Here is a 17,132-nt window from a genome sequence, read left to right on the forward strand (position 1 = left end):
TGACACGGGCGCCATGCTTGCTGGGTGGCTTCTGAGTTGTAGTGGGGTAGGAGGCATGCTGGCAGGGGTGTGTGTGTGTGTGTGTGTGTGTGTGTGTGTGTCTGTGTGTGTGTGTGTCTGTGTGTCTGTGTGTGTACACACCCCCTCCAGTTCCCTTCAGTTCCTCTACAGAGAAGGCTCAGTGTATTTCTGGCCGAGTGCTGCTCTCTGGTGTGTACCTGCACTGTTATTTACACTGATGTGACCTCCTCTTTCTTTGTTGAAACAGACTAACGGTTACGACGGAGACTATTGTGGATCCCAGTCCCTTAGTAGAAGATCTGGCAGGGTTAGTACAGCGAGCCGCATGGCACGCGCTCTAAGGGGCTGCTGCTTCTGCGTATCTAAAATACATTGCTAAATTTAGTTACTTTGCTCTTTTTGTGTTACCCTGACTCCCCCTCGCCACCTCCCCGCACATTCTAACATTCTCAAATGTTAGTATTCAAGCATTCTTAGCATGATTCGCATTCTAGATGTTAACGGTAAGAAGCTGATAAGAATTCCTAAAAATACCCCGGGATGAAGAATCAGCCGTTTACCGCCCTCTTATGTGTCTGTCGGTGGGGTCGGCTCTCTCGTGGATGGAAGGCCACCATTTTCGGTTTCCCAAATTTCAAGCTTTCGAGTTTAATATTAATCTTAAACACATGTATGAGAGCCTGTACTTCTCTGATGGGGAAAAAGAGGCCAGAATTCTGATGCTTTGAGTGCTCACTGGTGAGAGGGGGGAGGGGTTTGGGGAGGGAGAAGAGGAGGGGGATGGGGAGAGCAGACATCCTAGAGAAGAAACCAGAGCTGGAGGAGGCCTGGGATCTGTCAAGGACTGTTGGGCCTTTCAGAAGGTTAAATTGGGCACATTTTAATTAAGCCTCGTGATCCAAACAGATTAATCTGAGTTAAATGACCTAATACCTTCCTGTTCTTAATGTCATTTCTCCCCTTCTGGAAATAAGTTTCTCGTGTAAAATTTAATTTATTTTAATTATATTAAGATAGCATTTAGTCACTTCCAGTTCTAGGCTTCAGATCACACACACACACACACACACACACACACACACACACACACACACACACACAGAGCCAACAGTCTCTGCTTTCCCGAACTGGACAAACAGGTTGCTTGAGCCTTCATGAAACCTAAGCAAGGTTGCCTGTGCTTTCTCCGTGTTTCCTCTAAGCTCCTCCAGTTCCGGACTTCAGAGATCTCCTAGTCCAAGCCTTCTGTCCTGCCATCCTTCACACCGACCCCTGAGCCTTAAGTACCTCGGGGACAGAAGCCTGCAGTCAACTGCCTGTGCAAGTCCTTCAGTAGTATTGCCAACTGTGCCCAGCAAGTCACCTGCAGAGCTGGCTACCACAGCTTCTATATTGACTAGCTGTGACTTTAACCCCCTAGTGCATTGTTTTGCCATCAGCGGAAGTATTTGGTAGTTCTTAGATCCAGCTTCCTCCCAATGCTACATTCTTTATATGTGATGTGGATTTGTCAACCCATCTGTGGTTCGGGGTAGCATCAAGCTGTGTGTCCTACATACGTCCAGTACCAGTTTACCTCATGATTTTGTTAACGTTTAGACAATGCTTCTAAAAGTCAACTCCAAAACGGCCTTGCTTGTAAAACTGCTCACAGAGTGAAACTGGGTGTAAAATTGGTTTAACAGGTAGCTAGCGGGAGTCGCGTGACTGAAGCCTTACTTCATCTGAGTCGCACTTAAGAAACTCTAAACGCGCACGGGCAATCTGGAGGAAAGAGTGGGTGGCGTGGAGGAGCGCGGCAGATGTGAGAGAGGCAGACACTCGCCTGATAAGAGCCTGGGAATGTCTGTCTTCTCTCTGCTTGATCCTTTGTGTGTAATGTCACCGCTCCTGTGCCCTTCCCCCACATTCTCTTGGGCCTGATGCTTTACAGTGTATACTCAAGACCCACTGCCCCCGCTGCAGGCCTGGAAGCTGCCTCTCAGCCTCCCCCACCTCTCTTCTTTGAGGTGCTGGGTTAAGCAATAGGAAGACTGCCAGTTACTTACAGAGATATGCAAGAGGGAGAGAGTTGAGTCTGTGAGGGTTTGACGTGAAATTCAGTAAGCCGCTGGCTAATAAGAAGACCCTCAACTTCACTCGGTGGGAGCTCTGACATGTGAAAGGCTGCCCAGACTCTCTTGTTAAGAATTTGTACTGCAGGGGTTGGGGATTTAGCTCAGTGGTAGAGCGCTTGCCTAAAAGGCCCTGGGTTCGGTCCCCAGCTCCGAAAAAAGAAAAGAAAAAAAAAAAAGAATTTGTGCGCAGACGTGAACCCGGTCCTAACACTGGTGTGCCTGTGCTTGCCTTCCGAACGTAAGGAAGCGCTTATCACTTACAAACTCTCTCCTTTGGTGTCAGAATTCCAGCTACAGCGGCGGCGATGGCCGTGTCTCCAGTTTGTTGTCCTCCAGAGAGGAGAAGTTGGTTGGTTTCCATTTAAATCTTTCACATCCTCTCTTCAGAAACTGCAGGTTCTGTAGCATGCATCCCTCCCTGCTCCCCCCAACCTAGTTTACAAGTTTCTCTTAAAATGATGTTCTACTGGACTTCTGAGGCGTAATTAACATTCAGACTTATCCCACCGTCCTGTATTTCATGTAAACTGTCACGTTCTACCATGAGTGAACCAATGCTATGCATGTACATGTTGTTTTCCAGTTAGGACTGATCCAAAGGAAAACACTTAAAATAGCCCAGACCTTCTTACTTCCTTTCTGAAAATGATACTCTCTAGGCATTGTGTACTCTGTGGCTCTTTGTCAGGGCTGGTCTGACCTTGGTGTGGAAATCCAGTCCAGTCTAGCTATTTGCATACGCTGGTGGGCGTTGACCTGGACAGGTGATTTCTGTTTACTGAAGAGTCAGTCCTACCAGCTGGGGCTGACTTGTCCCAGTTAAGGCTCAAACTTAGTAAAACCGAGAAGCAGTTTAGGTAGGTGGAGAACTGAGTGGGACCAGATAAGCCAGCAGGATGGGAACTCTGCCGGAGTCTTCTTCCTAGAATACGGGCCATCTCCAGCCAGGTCTCACTCTCCCAGGAAATGGGTCTCAGAATTGATGTAAGGCTTAAAAAAGAGGAGAGGCTGGAGAACGGCTCAGCGGCTAAGAGCACCGGCTGATCTTGCAGAGGACCAGGGCTCCATTCCCAGGACTGTTCTCTACCACCTACAGCTCCTGTTCCAGAGTTTCCAGCACCCTCTCCTGGCCTTCATATGCACCAGGAATGCACATGGTACACACCTATATGTGCAGACAAAACATGCAGATGCATAAAATAAAAATAAGTAAATCTATTTTTTAAGTTAAGAAATAAAGAGGGAACAAACGAACAAAAAATCCCCCAAGGAATTAAAGGTTATTCCCAGGCAAAACAGAGCCCATGTCCAACTCATGGAGCAGAAAGAATCTGCAGCCTAAGAATTATGTCAGAATTAGAGCTGACCATTCAGACACGAGACACCCCATTCTCCAGACTGGATCCCAGGATCCTGACACTTTAGTTTGTCAGGATCCTGACACCATTAGTTTGCCAGTGTGCATGCCTGATTCACTTTTGTTGAGTAATGCCTAACAAAAGAGAATGAGACAGGAGGCTGTCCCTGCTGAAATAGCTGTTACTTAAGAGAAGCTGAGGTCCCCTTTCTGGTTAGGAGTTTCCCCACCAAATCTTAAATATCAGAATCAGATTACAAATACGAAAAACATTACAGTCTTGTTATAGATTAAAATTAACCTTCACCTTATCTCGCTCAGGTGTATGTCTGTGTGTCTGTGTCTGTCATTCACTCACGCACTGACTTCAAGTCCTAAGTTCATCTGATATAATCATTCTGAGTCTGTCAATGGGCTGCTACTCCTCTAACCATTGTTCCCTCCCGCTGCCCAGCAAGTGCATGGCCTGTGCTGTGATATTGTCAAAGGCACTTTTGCCTGGTGTGTCCAGCGCCAATCTACCTGTGACGTGGAGTGATTTCACATCTCCCCACCCACCCAACCTGACTCAACTGTTTTCTCTGATTGCAGGGACTCTTTGGCTCCGACCTTGGCCTTCCCAGCAGTGGCCTTGCTTCCAAACCCCTGCCTACCCAGAATGGACCCCGGGTCTGTTCCCTTGCCCTCTCCTCTGCAGAGCACTTTGCAGCCGATAGACTTAGAGGACGCTTCAACCTCTTCAGTGTGCAGTCATGGGACCAGGCCTAGGGCTGTTTGGATTGGCTTGGCTAGCTTGCCCACACTTTTCTCTACCTCCTAAAAATGTAATTTAGGACCTAATATGGAAAAATAGGAGGACTCTGTGAAATGTATACTCAAAGAAACAAAACAAAAAACAACTCTGAAGCCCAGAGAGCTGGTCTCTTGGGTTTCTCTGTTTCCAGCAATTGTTCCCCATTTGGGGTTCCAATTTGCTTTTTAAAAAAAAAATTATTTTTCTTTTGTAAACGTGTCCAGGAAACAATCTGCCAGATCTCTGGGCGCCCCGCCTCCTGTGTCTCGGGCAGAACTGGGCATTTCTTTGACTCCGTTCCTTTCCTGTTTTCTCAAGGCCAAGGTTCAGGTCCAAAAATGGGCCTTCTTTGCCTTGGGCTTTTGAGCTCTGTTGAAGCCCGAGGAAGCCATGTTGGAAATCCCAGTGCACACACTTTCGGGGAGGTTGAACTGTTCTCTCCTTTGCAGGCAGACTCAGCGGCTGGGAGGTCTGTGGTTTGGTCCTGCACCCTTCCCTGCTCTCGTCCATGCTCGATGCCTCGGGTCTGTACGTTACGTCCTGATTTCGTCTCTGTGGCTGGATCCTGTACCTCAGAGAGTTGCCTCCCAGTGTCACCCTTGTAGCTCTGTGTTCCCCTGTATTCTAGGTGTGCATCCACTTGGGCTTTTGGATGTTTATCCCTGAGCAGCTGTCAGCCTTTCCCTCGCCTTTGTGTCTTGACTGGGGCTGTGACCTGACAAAAACAGCCGTGCCCTTTCTTTCTGTTTCTGAGACAGGGTTTCTCTGGGACCCTAGCTGTCCTAGAACAGCTCTGTATACCAGGCTGGCTTTGAACTCAGATCCTCCTACCTCTACCTCCTGAGTGCTGGGAGTAAGGGTGAGCGCCGCCACTAGTCAGGAAGTCATACCGTTTCTGATAGATACATTCTTTGTGGGTTTTTTGTTGTTGCTGGGTTGTTTTTTTTTTTTTTTTTTTTTTTTTTCTTTACCTGAGGGGGTTAGTTCAAAATCCTTTTGCCTCCTCTAATATCTGAATCCAAAGGTACTCAGGCCCCTCTGATAAAGTGGTGTCACTTACATGCTATAAGCACACCTGCCTGTGAACCTTAAATCATCTCCAGCTCACTCATGATGCCTGATATGTGAACAGTGTGGAGTTGCTGGCACGCCGTGTTCCGAGGCTGATGCAGGCAGAATCTGCCCCATTCCGTACAGATTGGTTTTCTGTTTGTTTTGTTTTTCAGATATTTCTGATCCTTGGTTAGTTGAGCCCAGGGATGCTGAACCCTAGATGTGAGGTTGAGCTCTGAGGTACCTGGATGGCAGTTAACCTGGCCCAGTGACTATGTACACTTGATGGCTTTGCTTCAGATCTTCTTCCAACATCGTCTGAAAAGAACTGACTGAAAAAAACAAACAAACAAACAAAAACCAAAAAACAAAACCACAAAAAGCCCATTCCAAAGATGCTGGGGAAGTTTGTGATTTTTAAAGTTAGAAATTGTATGGTTTATCTTTCCTGTAAATTTTGGGTTTCCATCTGTCTGATCCCCTGAAAACCCAACACCTTAACTTCGGCTTTTTCTTCTAACCACCCCACCATAGTTACTTAGTTACCAGACCTGGGGGCTTGGCGGTCTCATTGCTATTGTCTGTTATTGTTTTCCCAAGGTCTAAAGCCTGTGGTTTGCTTTCCTCCCGCAGCCCTTCGTTCTGTGCAATGCTGCCCGGCCTGCGGGGAGTTACTGGGTGTGTGTGCTCCCCACCCCTGCCCTGTGTGCTCCCCACCCCTGCCCTGTGTGCTCCCCACCCCTGTCCTGCGTGCTCCCCACTCCCCATTGCACATGCTCTGCCACCCAGTGTCGCATTTCCTGCCCTGCTGGAGAAGCAGCTCCTCACTCACAGCTCACCCACCCTTTGTGGTCTTCGTCTGTCAGATCTGGGCTTTCGAGCTCCTTACTGCTGACAATAGCTGTTACCCATCTCTCCTCTCCCAAGACTCGTTGAAGGTTCTTAGGAAGGAAACGGTGGCAACATTTACCTAGTGGAAGAAAGACAGATGGCTTCTGAATGTGTTGACAGCCATAACAGATTCTAATCCACTTTGCCATACCACTTTGGAAATTTCCCGTTTTTGAATGTAGGTTCTTAACATTCTGCAGAAAACTAGGTTTTCAAAGTCACTGTATTAAATGGCTGTGAATTTCCACCACAGTGCACACTTAGGATGGGTTAGGTATACATACAAAGCTAAGCCAGTATTCTCTGAAGAGGAATAAAGAAAATTAAAGTGTTTTTAAAGAGGACAAAGTTTGACACCACTGCTTGAGATCTCGTAATCTTCTTTCTCCATAATTAATTGCATACGATTTCCAAGGTAATCAACTACTGTTTTCTGTGTAGCAATCCTGAAGCGATAGCAAATATCCAGCGTCAAAAACCGATAATTACTGTAATGTTTCGTTCCCAAGCCACTCCCCACAAGAGTAATTGTGTAAAGGAGGTGCATGAGGATACTTTGAGGAACTTTAGAATGTTTCGGTTACTTGCTTTTAACTGATTGGCCATTCTCGTGTGGAATGTTTCTCGGAATGACCGTCTCTAATGCTCTCTCAGAGATTAAATTGCATACCGACCAATGGCAACTTAGACTTCTCTCCTCTGATTTCCATACCTTCTTGTTCTCTGAGGCTCTCCAAGGAGCTCAAGAGGGTGGTGTGGAGCCTGCATGGTGTTTTCCAGAGCCTCTCCCTGGCACGTGTCACACCTGCTAACCTTATCTTTCCCTGTTTTCTGTGTGGTCCTTTGAAAGAATGCCCTGTTCTGACAGTCTGTTCTCATCACAGGCGTCCATGCTGGATGAGAGCAGCCTCTATGGGGCTCGGAGGGGAAGCACCAGTGGTTCTCGAGCAGTAAGGCGCTTTTCGTTAGCTGCTTTTCCTTAGCTGCTAACTGTGTGTGCTGCATGACCCAGGGGCGTTTGCTGGATGGCGACTGACGTCGCAGGAGGAAACGCTGTCTGTGTTTTTCCTTTGTGATTAAAGGTCACGGATGATGGAATCAGGAAATCTTTGCTTGTTAATTTCGTGTCCTCCTGACTTGTCAGTTTGTACGGAGGTCAGAGGAAGACTCGCCTTAGTTGGGTTTCGACTGCATCAGTCCCTGAGACTCCCGAGTAACGTAGCAAGTAGTGAATTTCTGAACCTGAGGAAAGGAGAGAAGGGTTGGACAGAACCTCGGGGGGTGCTGACCCCACTCTGCAGGACTTGCCACTGTCCCCTCACACCCTTGCGACACCTAGAGTTGCATGTGTAGTAACCTCTTGACACTCTGGGAGGAGTTTCCAGTCATCTGAGTAGGGATCCAGGAGGACTGTTGCTAACAGGAAGTGAAGTAGAGACAGGCCCTGCCTGCTTGCGCTCCTCTTCATGGCGGGCACACCTGTGAGGGCCTGCCCTAACAGTGTTCACGTGGTCAGTGAGGTGGAGTTGTGATTCGAACTCAGAGCTCTCTGGCTCACATTAGCTCCCCATTGACTCCTAGACACAGGTGACGCCTGACGCCTGGCAACACGAATGCTTCTCTTCCAAAGGGCCACATCAGACCAGCTAGTCAGCTGTTCTGATTAACGATCCTTAAGCAGGAAGGAACAACATGACATAGCTCCTATGTCTCTGTCCGTCCCATACCTGTGGGCAAACTGGACTTTCTCCAGGGGAGAAATGCAGTTGGGATGCCTCTGCAGGCCTGACCATGCTAGCCAGGGTCCTTTAAAACACCCGGTGCATTTGTTTAACCCTCAGTGAGTGCTGGACAGGAAGATGACACGAAGGGCCTGCAAACATGGTCTTAGCTGCTAACTTCCAGGAGGGTCAAGTGAGGTCAGCTAGTCTGAGAAAGATTCTCACCCAGGAAGGGGCCTTGGGCTGACAGGAAGCAGCATGGGGCACAGTCCCTCCTCCCGTGGCCAGTGAAGAGGTGGAACCATTTATTTGTTCAAGAGTGCCTTGAGTGCCCCAGGCTTCATCTGCTCACTGGGGCTGGCTCTCTGGTGGGCAGACAGACAGACTGAGAGCCGGTACTTGAAATAGGATCCTAAGCACCTTTGACGATCCACCAGAGTCCCTACAGTTTGCAATGAAAGTGATGCTTGCTGGCCTCTCTCTCAGCCCAGAGGTCAGTCCGATGTCTGTCCCAGGGCGGGTGACAGAATCCAAACTAAGGTTCAGAGGCTACAGCAGTGGCTGTCATCTTCCTCAGTCAGACGTTAGAAAGGCTGAATGGACAGGAAGGCAGGTCCAGATCCAGAAAACAGGTCTTCCGGTTTCTACCGGGAAAGGTGACAAAGAAGCAAAGTCTTCCCTGTCAACCCCGTCCTCACTCACTTCTGAGCTGGGATGCAGGCAGCTCAGGAGAATCACAAACACAGCCACACGTATCTAACAGGCAGTTCTGGTGAACACATAAGATGTGTTACGAACCCAAGTTGGATGATGCTTGGCGTGTCCCTGCCTCTGTACCCTGTGAGAATATAGTTGTTTCTTATCCTTGGTAGAAGTTTACCTGAGCACGTGGCAGACATAGGCTCCTCTTCCGAGCCTGGTTTGCTTCCTAACCCTAACCTCTCTTTCCTCTCCGCTGTGTGTGTGTGGCTAACCCATGTACACTGACCAAAGCGTGATCTTGGTGGCTTTTTGTTCTCTTTGCCTCTTTGCTGACCCTGTTCCTTTGTTTCTGTCTGCGCATCCTGTGGTGGCTACGTGACAGCCTTCAGAGTATGGCGGCCACCTCAACTCCAGCTCCCGGGCCTCTTCTAGGGCCAGCTCTGCGAGGGCCAGTCCTGTGGTAAGTGTGCTTCCTGACCTGCTGTTCTTCATCTTCCTTCTTCCCCTCCACATCCCTGTCCTTTTCCCCTTGCCCCCGCCCCTTACTCTTCTGTCCCTTAGAAATGGCCACTGTCTCTGAAAACCAGCAAGAGATAAAGCTAAAAGCCTCTAGTTTTATTTCAGGTCTGAGATTGGGAAGTGGTTTTGAGTGTAGATGATGCTCTTGGGAGGGTATCAGGGGTGCACTGCTCAGTTTCTCAAGGACGGTAACAGAAAGGAAGTTATTGGGGATGCTCGGAAGTGAGGCTCGAGAGGGGGAAGCCATTCTGAGCATATAGACCGTAGCTACATGTGCACATGTGCTGTTTTTTACAATTCAAAATTTCGAAGGCTTGACTCTTCACATCGACTTTGAAGTGGCAAGGTTATCAAACCCTGACAAGCTTTAAAATAAAGTAGAGCCTGGAAATGCCCTGCCATTCTCATTACAGCTTAGGTTACCTGTTGTCATATTTGCTCAAAAACTGCTTAGAAGTTGTCACCGGGACCCTGCTCTCCTGTCTGTGGCTCACCACATGCCAGACATGGCGGAAGGAGCCAAGGCCAAAGAGCGGGCCCTACACAGTTTGTCATCTGACTGGTGGCTTTCTTTGAGGCTACTTTATCATACTCTAACCAAGGAATTGTTTTGTGTATGTTGTGGGATGTATGGTTGTGGGATGTGTGGGGAGAGATCTGCTATCTTCCTCTATTAATGTTTCCACAAATATTCTGGGACAGAGCCTTTCACCAAGCCTGGTTCTTGCTGATTTTCTAGTCAAGCAAGTACCCAGAATACTCCTGCCTCGATGCAGGATTACAGCTGTATACCACAAAGCCAGCTGCTGCTGCTATTGATGCTGCTTCTGCTCCCCCTCCCCCTCCTTCCTCCTCCCCTCCTCCCTCCTCCTCCTTCCTTCCCCCTTCCCCCTCCTCCTTCCTTCCCCTTCCTCCTTTTCTTCCTTCTTCCTTTTCCTCCTCCTCCTTTTTAAAATGTGGCGCTAGAGATTAAACTCAGGTCCTCATCATGCCTAATAGTAAATACTTTACCAACTGAGCCATCAACCCAGTCCTGTTGTTTGGTTTTTTTTTTCCCTTGTAGCCCCCAATGGCCTTAAACTCACTATATAGTTGAAGACATCTTTAAATTCCTAATCCATCTGCTTCCACCTCCCAAGTGCTGGGGTTACAGGTGTGTTGTACCACACCTGGCCAGTTTTGGCTGTGGTAAGGAGACACACCCAGGCTGTGTAGCTTCAGTGTGAGTGGAGGGAGGCCCACATTGGGAAAACCATGAGTGGAAAGTGCAGACAGTCCAGGCCGATCTCTTTAGATCAGCTCAGACATAAATACACATGGTTTGGAACTCAGTTCCTGAACACCATACAGGATTGGTTCCTACATCCCGGAGTGCGGAGGAGCCAAGACACACCGCCTGCACAGATGAGCTCATCCGATTTGTTTTTTGAATTCTATACAGACTTTTACAGCCATGAGGTTTCCTGCTAGAAGCGCTTGCCCTGGGGAAGGAGCCACAGGGATCCCTTGCAGCTATAAGCCTCCGCACTGAGTTCGTGGGCCTAGTGCCCCTCCCCTCCCCAATTTTGGGTCTATCCTTTACATTAGAATGGCTATCCTGAGCACCTTAGGCTCTGTGGTCAACTAACAGATACAAACTAATCCTTGAGGAGCCTTCAAATTACTCAGAACAATGTTTTCCCCCATAGTAATTTAGTGTAGAGTCCTCCTCTTCCTTGTTCCTAACGGTCGAGTGTACACTTGAGGAATAAGTGGAGTATTTGCAACTGAAAGAAGTCTGTAGCTTTACTTTCAAAGATTCCTAACAACTCCCACCCCCGATGCCGCAGCAATGACTGTCTGGGGTGGCTGGTTTGTCATCACTAGGCGTGGCCCTTGGATTTATTTAAGTATCAAGATGAAGTCATTGTGTGGCAACATTCATGGTTTCTGTGATTGGAAAGACTGAAGTCGGATGTGGATCCTTTTGCTGTGTGTGTACTTTCTAGATCTGTGGAAAATTTACACACATGAAACAAGTTCAGTTGTTATTTCCTCACAGAGAGGTGCATTGTGTCTTGGTCTCTGCAGCCTGAGAGGCAAGAGAAGTGAGCTCTTTGTGTCATGGGGAACTAGGATTGTGGTTACACTTTCCCCCCCTGTGCTACTGTGAGAAATGCATCAGTCCAGCAGAGCTCTGAATTCCCTCTGGTGATAGCTGCTAAGTCCCTTGCAGAGATGATCAGTAGATGGTTTTTTCCCTCCAGTTTCCTGTTCGTTTGTTCATTGCCCAAAAGATCCATCAATCATTATTTCTGTTGTCATTTAGTAAGCAAAGGTCAGAGCAAAGATGTGTGGAAAACTGGCTGGCCTCCTGACTCAACCTGGCACCTCGCACATTAGCCAGGTGCCTCCACACTGACTGGGGAATTTCCTGAGTGTGGTTCTCAGGCGCAATGACCCCTCTACAAACACAGGGCAGCCTACAGGAAATTCTTCAGTCAGTGGAGGGTCACTAGCCTTTGCCAGGTCCCTCTCCCAGGCCTGGTCCTGACCTAATCCTCCTTCTCAGGCAGGAAGACCCACAAGTCTGAACAGGAGCTTCTGGGATTCTTCTCACCAGCAAGGCTGGACACGCTCATTGACGATTTGTTAACAGCAGGTCCAAATCGCACACCCACCTTCCCAGTGCAATGAGTGATGGCCCCAGGACACAGAAAAGCAAAATGTTAATGCTGGACCTGACTCTTGGAAACAACTGGAGAGAGGGCCTTTCTTTCTGCCTCTTTAGGCACCAGGATACTGGGTTTGTCACCCTCTGCCCTTGGGACAAACAAGGATACAGTGACCTCCCCATCCTGGTTTCTGCGAGAGACCCATGCAGTAGGATGTACAATAAGGCAAGAGTGAAGGATGAGGTTAACATGTCACCACAGTTCCCACTCCTGGCTTGGGACGAGTAGGCAGACATAACTCCTTCAGACGAAGCAGGAACAGCCCCCTGAAAGGCCTGTTTCTGCTTGGTTTGAGCTGCCCCAGCCACAATAGGACATAGTTGTTGGTATTCATAATGGTTCTTGGGAAATACCCCTGGCTTAGTACTTCACCAGGGGTAATTACCGGGAGCCAAGGACAGGGATCTCCTTGAGAAGAAAATCCAAAAGTTAGCTGTAGCCTGCAAGGCTTTGCCTCTTAGATCTGTCAGACAGGAAGTGAGGCAGTGCTACACGCTGGGGGCAGGGCGGAGCAACTGAAGAGCAAAAGGCACCAGAACAAAGGAAGTGATCGTTCATTATCTTTAAGAACATGAATATACCTCCATGTCCAGAGGCTACTACAAGGGCCAGAGCTAAAAGCTTGGGGCTCCCAATGATACAATTCTTAGGAGAGCCAAGATGCATCAGCCCGAATGTAAGCGTCAGGAGACAGTGTTCCACCTCATTCTAGCAACACTCTGCTCCCTCACCCCCCCACCCCCGTCTCCAATCTCACCCTTCTACATCTCCATCCCCACCTCCACGAAGCCTTCCCATCCTAATTATCTGTCAGCACAGACTAGAATCACCTGAAGTGGGAGTCTCAACGGAGTGATCGTCTTTATCATGTTGGTCTGTAAGGGATTCTTTTAATTGCTGTAGGAGGTGCTGCCCACTGTGGGCGGAACCATCCCTAGACAGTCCTGGGTTTTATTTAAAAAAAAAAAAAAAAGCTAGCCATGGTTCCTAACCCCAAGTTCCTGCCTTGACTTCCCTCAATGACAGACTGTGTCCTGGAGAGCTCAAGCCAGATCAAACTTTTCCTCCCCAAGTTCTTTTGGTTGGAAAGCCACAGAAAAAGAAGCGTGTACATGCACGCACGCGCACGTTCCATATTTTCTCGTGTTAATTGAACACCTAGAATATCCTGGTCATGAGTCTACAGTGTTAGGCAGTGCTAACCTGTCCTTGCCTTTCATGGGATACACAGACTGGGCCAGAATATGTTCATCAAATAAATAAATAAATAAATAAATAAATAAATAAATAAATAGCATAGACATAAACGTCATCTGCCCTTGCACAATCCGTGAGGGCAGGTGCTCAGAGAGCGGTGGAAGCTAGCGTTGGAGGATCTAGGCTTGAGCCACAGCCAAGCAGAGCCAGGTGACACCTAGGGCATCCTCCTCCTCTAAGCCCTACAGCCCACTGGAATCCAAGAGAGCTTCCACGGTTCTGAAACATCCTTCCAAGAACATCTCCATTGGAGCCAGGACTCGCGCAGTCTTGTGTACTCAGAAAAATGCTGAGCTAGCTGTCTGCCCACTTGAGTTTGAAAACAAAGACCCCTATGGTTCATGTTGCATAAAGAGGCAAGGTGGGGTCCAGGTAGGAAGCAAGCCTGTACCTGTGAGTATGAAGTTGGATTTAAAACCAATGATCCACCCATTATGGTGGCTTGTGACAGTAATCCCAACACTAGAGAGGCCGAGAAAGGCGGAGCCTGATTTAAGGCTACCTTGGGCAGCGTAGTGAATCTCAGGCTACTCTCAATTACATAAGCTGTCTCAAAAAATAAAATTAGGGGCCAGTGTGATGGCTTAGTGGGTAAAGGTACTTGCTGCCGAACCTGATGATCTGACTGCACCCAAAGACGCACATAGGAGAGACGAAGCCCCACAAGTTGCCCTCTGACCCCTCCCCCACACATGTCATCACATGCACAATGTCCCGAATAAATAATGGACAATAAAACCCAAAAATCCCCACCTAACAGTAAGCCCCACTGTCACCAACATTTGAAGGGAAGCAGTCCTAAAAAACGGATGGTCCTGAGCAGTGTTTGCTGTGTCCCTTGTTTTGAGAGGGCCATTGCAATGGCATTGATTCAGGGAGCCTGTTTGCTTTCCAGGGTCTTGCTATGCCTTCCTGGGAGTTGGGACCCTGAGGTTAGGTTCCCTTGTACCCAGCCCTTGCGTGGGTCTCTGTCTTCGAATGGTCCAGCAGATGGTAACATGCAAACTGATATTTAAGATTTCATCATGTGATCTTCAAAAGAACCCCCCTGAGACGGTAGGACCAGACTCACGTGTTAACGTCCTCTTGTGGAGGGTTTGGTTTTGGAAGGGCAGGGGGAGTTGCCGTTGTCTTTTCGTCCACTGAAGTTTCTTAGAAGGGACTTTTTTTTTTTTTTTAAGGAAGAAAAATAATTTAGAGGAAGAAAATTGAGACAACTTCTTGCTCTGTGGCCCAGAATGGCCTCAGCTTCAAATCCTCCTTCCTCAGCCTCTCAGACGTCAGAATTACAGGCATGAGCCACCAAACCTGGCTCCTGTAGATTTTAGAGATGACTTTGAACACATTCAGAGGGAATCCTAAAAGACTACACCGAATAGACTCCTGTTAGCGTAACATTAATCTCAACTGTGGAGAACTGGGGGATGGTGATTTAAAAAAAAACAAAACAAAACTCCGTGGGTCACAAGATTCCTGTAGTTTGTCCCATGTGCCTGCTGTGTCCAACAGCAGCCCTTGAGTTCCATGCTTCTTTGGCCACCTCTGGTGGCTTTGTCTCCAGGGCAGCCTTCACACCGGTCACAGAGCAGCCATGAGTGTGTACTGTCTATTGTTTTCAGAGGGGGAGTGACATGCTCTGTGTCAGAGTGAAGTATACTGTCTGGATTACTTATCTGTCCCTTTGTGTCTGGGGCTTTATGAAAAGGGTACAGCTGTCTGCTTCTTTCTGAGTCTGATCTGAGGCCAGCCTGACCACACACAGACCAGGCCAGGCTGCCATCTAGTGGACTTAGTGGGAACAGCAGATCTGCGGAAGCCCCTTGGGGACCCAGCAGCTGGCTGTGTCAAAAAGGCTGACAAATGGATGGACCTTGTCAATTTGAAAACAAAACTGAATGCAGTGTGTTTTGGAGGGTGCATTTTATGTATCTATATCAGAAGCGCAGTTTTTAATTTTTCTCTGCATGGTCTCCATTTCCCCTCCACAATTTTTCATATTCTATATTAGCTCTATCTTTTAGAGCAAAGACCTTTTTTTTTTTTTAACTATGGAAAGTGCAACCTATATTTTGTTTTTTATTGGTTTTTTTTTTTTTGAGGCCAAAACCCACCTGCCTCTGCCTCTGCCTCCTGTGTACTGGAATTAAAGGTGCTCATTACCACATCTGGTTAAGCTATACTTTGGATTTTTTTTTTCTTTTTTCATAGATCTATTGTGAATTATAAAAAGCAATGTATGTACTAGCGAAAGCCCCTTCTTTTGAGGGCATAGATCTTTGGAAGTGACCATGTGGTTATCTGGACTCCATCTTTAATATGCTGTATTCATTGCTGATGATCAGGAGAAAACATAGTATTTAAACCAAGGAGTGAGAAGCCAGCAGGTTTCTAGGCGTTAACCTGAGTCTGCTGCTCTGGACTTTCGAGGTTGGTGAGGCTTAAGGGTACAGTGGCTGCCTGACATGCACCAGGCATTGCGCTCCATCCTCAACACCACAAAGCTGGACCTGTGTGTTCTGTCTCTAGGTGACGTGCCCTGTTTTACTTTGGGCTCATTAATATTCATCCTGCAGACCAACTGACCTAAGGAATGAGGCTTCGGACCCAGGGGAGTTGGAGAGTGGATGCCAGCCACCTCTTCTCTTGTATTCCTGAGTAGAATGAACTTCATTCCTGCCCAAATCATCCTGGCAACTCAGAACATGGGGCAGAGAAACTGAGGCAATGGCTTAGTCAGTGAAGCTCATGCAGTGATGACCTTAGGTCTGAGAGCCCTGGCACTCGTCTAAGAGAAACTAGGCACGGCATTTGATGCCTACAATCCCCACTGCGGAGAGGTGGGCACAGGAGGAGCCCTAGGTCTGTTGGCCGGCCACCAAATCAGCAAGCCCCACCTTTTGGTGACAGTTCCCACCTTAACCAATAAGGTGGAAAGCTACCTAAGCAGACACTCTTGTCACATTCTGTCCTCCACATGCACACACATGCTCACAGACATGAACATGTATACACGCCCAAGGAGAATGAAGCAGGGTTCTTCAACTCTGTAAATGCACACACATGTTCACAGACACAAACGTGCATATATGTATACACACCCAAGGAGAATGGAGCAGGGCTCTTCAACACCGTGGACAGTGAGATACAACTGTCTCAATCGGGGGCCCACCTTAGCACCCAGAGTGTACAGTTAGGCCAGTGTGAACCTCACATCTGAAAAGGTACAAGCTCTAGTGACAATCCCACACGTGAGCAGTGGCTGGCCGTGGGTCCACTGGTCTGCGGCAGGTCCTCTGAGTTCTTGCCATGTGCTGGTTAGACTCGGGGCACACATTGAAAAGAAACGGGCGTTGGAGGTGCCCACTCGTCTTGTGCCTAGTGACCATTCTCTCTTGCTACTCACGGTGTCTGTGAGCTGTGACCTCAGAGCATGGTGGTGACTTCAGAGGCACCCGTTATAAACCTGCAAGGCGTCCACAGAGTCCTAGGCCACGCGGATCTGTGTGTCTGAGATGCAGTGTCACTCGTATTTTGGTGAAAACCCTTGGGGTCAAAGTTAAGAACTTCTGAACTTGGCACTGAGGAAAGCATGTTGCTGATGGTACCTGTGTGGCTGGCTTCCCCGAGGGCCAGGAACGGAACTCAATCTCAGAGTAGATGTCGGGCAAAGGACGGGATAGTCCTTAAATCAGCCTCAGCCTCCATCCCCAAGACACCTTCAACCCATGTGTGTCCCAGGGCCCAGCACCAGTGCACACTGCTTTTAGCCTCAGGCTGCTCTGAGTCCCCCTGAGGCTTCCATCTCAGAGAGACATCCACGCAAGAAAGACGGGGAAAGCCAGAGTGTAATAAGAGTTTCTCTTTTTAAACTACAGCACAAGCTAATGTTTCTTGCTTTGTACAGCTGTTTTGGGGTTTTTTTTTTTTTTTTTTTAGCTTCATACTTCAGATCAATATGGATCTTTGAAATGATCATAGGAGTTGTAA

At 48.1% G+C, this 17,132-nt stretch overlaps 1 protein-coding gene across 14 annotated transcripts in view; it reads left to right on the top strand.

Moving 5' to 3' along the window:
- The window catches only part of Lrrfip1 (LRR binding FLII interacting protein 1), a 128,742-nt gene that overhangs the window by 83,788 nt on the left and 27,822 nt on the right, over positions 1-17,132 (top strand). For 2 of the 14 annotated variants that reach the window (XM_032901619.1, XM_032901618.1), the window contains exons 8-12: positions 269-328; positions 2,422-2,487; positions 4,087-4,164; positions 7,117-7,182; positions 9,038-9,115. The exons of 6 other annotated variants lie outside the window; for them this stretch is intronic. In XM_032901619.1, coding sequence (XP_032757510.1) covers positions 269-328; positions 2,422-2,487; positions 4,087-4,164; positions 7,117-7,182; positions 9,038-9,115 — 348 coding nt within the window. The remainder of the gene's footprint in view (positions 1-268; positions 329-2,421; positions 2,488-4,086; positions 4,165-7,116; positions 7,183-9,037; positions 9,116-17,132) is intronic. 6 more of the 14 variants (XM_032901608.1, XM_032901611.1, XM_032901610.1 and 3 more) reach the window with 4 other exon arrangements.

Source organism: Rattus rattus, chromosome 4, assembly GCF_011064425.1.
Source record: "Rattus rattus isolate New Zealand chromosome 4, Rrattus_CSIRO_v1, whole genome shotgun sequence".
NCBI classification, from domain to species: Eukaryota; Metazoa; Chordata; class Mammalia; order Rodentia; family Muridae; genus Rattus; species Rattus rattus.